Source organism: Amphibalanus amphitrite, unplaced genomic scaffold, assembly GCF_019059575.1.
Source record: "Amphibalanus amphitrite isolate SeventyFive unplaced genomic scaffold, NRLGWU_Aamphi_draft 000499F_arrow, whole genome shotgun sequence".
NCBI classification, from domain to species: Eukaryota; Metazoa; Arthropoda; class Thecostraca; order Balanomorpha; family Balanidae; genus Amphibalanus; species Amphibalanus amphitrite.
This window is the reverse complement of record NW_024881993.1, coordinates 258,561-264,560: the sequence shown is the minus strand read 5'-3', so window position 1 is coordinate 264,560 and position 6,000 is coordinate 258,561. Positions and strand designations below refer to the sequence as shown.

General features: G+C 47.4%; 1 protein-coding gene across 4 annotated transcripts in view; it reads right to left on the bottom strand.

Moving 5' to 3' along the window:
- Positions 1 to 2,523: 2,523 nt before the first annotated feature.
- Positions 2,524 to 6,000, bottom strand: part of LOC122392739 (protein yellow-like) — a 54,999-nt gene continuing 51,522 nt past the window's right edge. For all 4 annotated transcript variants that reach the window (XM_043387980.1, XM_043387981.1, XM_043387982.1 and 1 more), the window contains one exon: positions 2,524 to 3,701. In XM_043387980.1, the coding sequence (XP_043243915.1) occupies positions 3,512 to 3,701 (190 nt within the window). In that variant the 3' untranslated portion in view covers positions 2,524 to 3,511. The remainder of the gene's footprint in view (positions 3,702 to 6,000) is intronic.

Here is a 6,000-nt window from a genome sequence, read left to right as displayed (position 1 = left end):
CCTGACCTGTGACCTGACCTGGTATGACCAGTGACCTCTAATAGCAACATATGCACTAGACAACTGACGCCTTATCGCTGATTTTCGACAAAATGCGTTTTACTCGGTGTTATAGCGCTTTCCCTAGAAGCCCTGTGAACGGTGAAACATTTTATCTTTGACCTGACCTGTGACGTCATCGGTGACCCCGAGGTCAATGAAATTTGGTTTCCTTCGACAAATTTGACAGGGCTATCGAACGCCGTTTGAATTTTCCGGATCCGTCCAGTAGTTTCGGAGATACGGGGGGGGGGGGCAAAAAAGTGCCCCCCCCCCCACCGCGTGGAAGGTGGCTGGTAGGCCCACCGCCTGCCGGGTTAAGATGAACACCCAGCCAGCCACATGCATGTGAGGTTGATGCGTAGCCTGAATAAATAACTACATTCCGTTCATTGTTGTGCTACATTATCGTTTCACAGCTATATAACTGTTGTTTTCTACATGAACTATCATGAATCTCGTCTCGTATTTCTGGTCCGGCAATAAACTGCACAACTTCGCTGAACAGCCATGCGACCGACCACGTTTATATAAGGTCTGCAAAACGGTTTTATTTGGAACGTCCGGTATGATCGGCGAACTTCAAAGCACGGATAGGACGCAGGACCATTTCGCTGCAGCGTATAGCGCAAGAGCAGGAACTAGGAAGATAAAATGTTTCATGCACGGCTGGAGGCATCCGTTGTCTGCATTTGGTGGATGCTGATGATGAAATCAGCGCAGGGTGGTCGTGGCAGGGTGAACCGAATAGCGTGCCCAAGTCCCCGATCGCTATGGCAGCTAAGTCTCGGTGACAACTACTGTATCGTACTGCGTCATACCAGATTCATGGGCATATATGATGTGATCTAATGAGAGTGGTGCGTGCTGAAATTGGATAGATGTAATTGCTTTGCCAAATGCTATTCTGTTCGAGAACACACCAGACGCCATTCTTATCCAACTTTACACAGCTTCAAAACATTTACTACAGCCAACATCGCAGTTCTACCGTTCAGTGCGCTGACCGGTGAAATTATTTACTTAGTAACAGGACACCATCATCTGCGCTCACAACAGGAAGACTACATACACACAGACAAACATCCAGCCAACGCCACGGGGGAGCGGTTCCTCTGGTTTGCTCCACTGCTCCAGCTGCCACTGATAGCAGAAAGTTCCGTAAGATACGACAAACCCGAGAGAGAGAGAGAGAGAGAGAGAGAGAGAGAGAGAGAGAGAGAGAGAGAGAGAGAGAGAGAGAGAGAGAGAGAGGGAAAGGGAGAGGGAGAGGGAGAGGGAGACAGAGACAGAGAGGGAGACAGAGAGACAGAGAGACAGAGAGACAGAGAGACAGAGAGACAGAGAGACAGAGAGACAGAGAGAGAGAGAGAGAGAGAGAGAGAGAGAGAGAGAGAGAGAGAGAGAGAGAGAGAGAGAGAGAGAGGGGGGGGGGGGCAGGTGCGTATGCTCAGTCAACATCCAGCGTTTGAACGGCCGTTTGTTTGCTGCGAAACTGATGTTTGGCTGGCTTTCTCTCTTTGAGCGTGAATGGCGACCGCTTACTCCAGCTCCACGCTACAGAGCGCATGGATTGTGCACTGTGCAGGGCAGTACAGACTACCGCCTGAGAAGACTGAAACAATCATTTGACTTTGACAGCTGTCAGCTACAGCCACCCTGTTCAGACGTTAGGATGACCACCGCCACGGCAGACCGCCGGGTGGGGTCGTAAGTACCAACTCCAGTGCACAGCAACTAATCGTGACAGTCTGTGGCGCCTCTCGCCAAAAATACCACGTAGCTTCTCAGAGCGGCGATGATTCTATCTGAAACGAGGCGTGCTTTCTTTGGAGCAGGGTGTGTTTTCATCTGGGGGGAAGCAAGCAGCTGAGTTGGGGAGTTGTGTGGTCTGAATAAGCAACGACAGTTAGATCATGAATTTATAGCTGACTGGTTCAGAAATCGAGACGAGATCATGGGTGATAATATTGGGACATACCGTAAAGTGGGGCTATTTGAGACAGTGGGGCTATTTGAGACAGTATTTAAAATCGCTATAAAATGAAGATCGTTTGATTTTTGCGTTATATTTTTACTCAGGGAGGTGTGGAATCGAGCAGTAAATCACCTGAGCAAATAATTAAGCATAAATTTTAAGTGGTTTTTATTTTATAGCAATTTTAAATACTGTCTCAAATAGCCCCACTGTCTCAAATAGCCCCACCTTACGGTACTCGTATAGCTCAGTACCATGTGTCTATGCACTATGCAGACCGGTAGATCAACTATGGCGCTACCATGCACCTTATCATAAATTGCTGAAAACCGTTTGAGAAGTCTCCGTGCTTCATCTGTCTTCAACATTTCGTTATTGCAGTTCAGGCGTGCACATGCACCCATACGTACCCACAATATGTGTGCCTAAATGCCACTCATTATCCTCATACGCACCCTTCTATGATGTTCGAAATTGCCCTAACACCCATCAAACAAACAACCTCATCGAATCTATCGGTATATTTCGTACGACATGCAGCGGTCTTCGTGTCTGAAATCGAGCCCCAGGCTCCCACACAGCTACCTAGCCCAATGCGATCAAGCACAGCACACAGCACGTGATTCAATACATGCAGACAACGCCTAGTCATGTGACAGCGTCGTCAATCGTCATCACCGTTTCGAAAAAAGACTCCGAATGCCTTCGTGAAAACTTAATAGCACGCGATAGTCACCACGTTGAGAAAAAAGATCGCAAAAGCAATACGATAGCCTTACACTCGTGTCATTCGGAAAGATACATCCGCACACATAGAAACAACATCGCGATTTGGGCACGTATTCACGACTAGAAAATGATTCCCCAACCCCAAGAAAGACCCTAACATGTCGATCAAAACGATAAATGATAAAACAACTCACACAATCACACAGTGTAAGCAAAAATACAAAACAAAGACAGAACAAGACTGCATTCGATTTAAACAAACCAAAGATTTCAATAGATGTCGCATGGTTCAGACAAAAGTCACGAAATAGATGGGATTAAGACGCGTCAGCACAAGCTCAGTTGTCTGCCGTCAAATATACAGCCGAGCGTATCCATGAATACCACCACCAGCATAGCAGCAGTGATCTGTTCACTCGGCCAATTTGTGAGAATTCCGCCACCAATAGCGTTGCGCACACTTTAGCTTCTCGAGTCTATAGCGCCCTCAATGATGTGATAAGTCACATAACCATTGTGAATGGTGGCACGTGGCAGTGGGGCTCCCTTGTTGACAACGAATCACAACAGTTGTTTACCGGCGTCTTCTGCTCACAAGCGTTGCCATGGAGATGGAATGACGAGCAGTGGCGCCACCGCAGAACTATGGCTTATCATGTCCCCACCAGATGTCGCACTCATCACAGCACGCATAGCGTCTGGCGGCGCCCGGAGGAGGTACAAGTTCTCTGTCCGCTCACTTGATGGCAGTAGAGGCGCGCTGCGCTATAGCAGTCCCTCCTGACGCATGGCTCGCTCCAGCCAATCCTGATCGGCGCCGGGCGCCGGGGGCGGGTCAGTGACCTCGTCCAGGTCATCTGTGTCACGTGACCACACCCCAGTAAGCGCCGTTGTCTCGGCGCCGTCTTCGCACGGCAGTTTGGAGTAGGTAAGGTCGGGTGCGTCGCCAGAGAACCTGAGAAAATATGGAGAACAGGGGTCAAGAGAGAGGAACTTTGAGCGGCACGAGAGCGGGGTCAAACTGGGGCGGTACCGAGCCATGACAGTCAGTAGAATATGCCCGGGCTGGAATGCTTCTCTTATTGAGCAATGGCTAAATAAGAAATTCTGATCGATAAATTAAATTCCTCAAAACATCTGAACAGCCTTTGCAGAAGAATCATCGTGGTAATTTTACAATTAAATTGTATAGAACTCCATAGAAAACCTGAAACAATTATGAACCATGTTAGTACTAACTGGCGTTAGTCAAACAATGCATGTCAACAATGCTAAGCGCCTAAGCGGTTTGCGTGTTGCTGGCATGCGTCAGATGCAGTTTCTGAAGTTCAGGGTTAATACAGCTAAGCAGGTAGGGTAGGATTAAAGTTAAGATGGCTAAGGGATACATCGAACAAGCACATCCAACAGATAACATTTAACAGTTAAGTGGCGACGCAATAACATGCAGAAGGAAACTGAAGACAATCGGCGGATGACACTGAACATGGCGCATCGATGGAATACATTTTCACATACTCGCATGATACATCCACCTTTACATCATATATTATGAAGAGGTAAAAAGAACGTGCATGGCCAAAGGAAGAGTCGTAACACACATCCATTACGCACATAAGGAGACAAAAAGAAAAGAAAACTAAAATCACGTTAAAGATGACAATTCTTCGAACAATACATTATGGTCAGCAAAAGTAGATAAAGGATCACTATTTATATCATCAGGTACATAACAATATCTAACGCCTTCCCGAACCCATCTTCCTTCCCGCGGTTAAGAGTCGATACCGGTGTGCGACCCACCCACACAGTACGACAGTCCAACTGTTAACCCGCTCTATGGGGAGGAGTTCTGGCACACCTGTGCCGTCGACGGTGATGGATTACTGCTCGGTAGCCCACTCGAGTCACTCGAGGAACTATCTGACTCACTCGAATCAGTTCGCCCGAGTCAGTCATCCTGAAGCACTCGAGTCAATCTGCCTGAGTCATTCGAGTCATTTCATCCGAGTTCCGGCCACCCACTCTGAGTCACTGAGTCACTCAGCAGCCTCCTGAACAGGCGCGTACAGCGTAGCAGAGCCCCCGCTTCTCTTATCCTGGTTTTATCGCTGCCTAGGCTCGATGACAGTATTACGGGACAATTTGTCTTCATTTTGAGACGCGGCACGGTCACTACGGCCGAGATTGAGGAGAGAGCGAGGGAGATGGGGGAGAGAAAGAGGCGGAAGCGACGGGCTATACCACACGCTATGGTATCCAAGAGCAGACGAGGGGTGCAGTGATAAGTGGTCAGACGGCTGGAGGGATATTTAGATATACCTATCGCAGCTGAAACACGCGCAGAACAAAGAAACCGTGGTTAGAGTTGTAGGGAGCCCCAGCGAGACGACAATCTCCCGATGATGTGAAGCTCGTACGTCAGAATTATCAAAAGCTTTCTGCTGAAATAAGATTGCTTTATGCATTGAGATAATGCTGTAACAGTTAAATGGTAGCAGAATTTCAGCCTCCATCCTTTTACATCAGCAACATCTTTTACCACTCATTTCAAGGCCGTCGTCATCCGATAAATCGATGGCCATTTTTATTCATTCATTCTTTATGTCCAGGCAGCTCGTATGCGCCAGCCAACCTCCCACCATCCAAATCGCCAGCTCTGGGCAGTGGACTGTAGACGGGACATGCAACCCAACCATTATCAGGGACGATTGGCGACGGAGCTTCCTCAACAGGGAACAGATTCTGCACGACACTGCCTAATGAAAACAAAAAGGAGTTGTGACTTCTTTCGGAGTTCTCCAATCAATAACTCAACAAACATGTTAACTTATCATTACGTAACATAAGAAACAAAACAGGTTTGCGTCAAGCAGCTCATCGAGACGTGAACCTCGAATTCTTCGCTGATATTTTTATTCCAAATGACATGACCATCAAACATAATAAGCAGAACATTGCCCACATCCTTCCAGCTCGAACTCTGATGGCGAAGGCCAATAATATCGTGCAATATAATTGATCAATGATCCATTCAAACGAAGTAGTAATTTTTCTATGGATCATATCTTTTTCAATCCATATGAGTCAACGGATCATCAAAGATGGTCATTCAAATCCAGTGATCCAAACTTCACAGTTAATCAGCGAATAAGTGCAACTTAGGCTCACAATTGGTATAGTTATTCCACTAAACTCTATAATGTGGAATGCGCATCGGCCGCCAGATGGTGTCCAACGGTGCCGCCATGTTG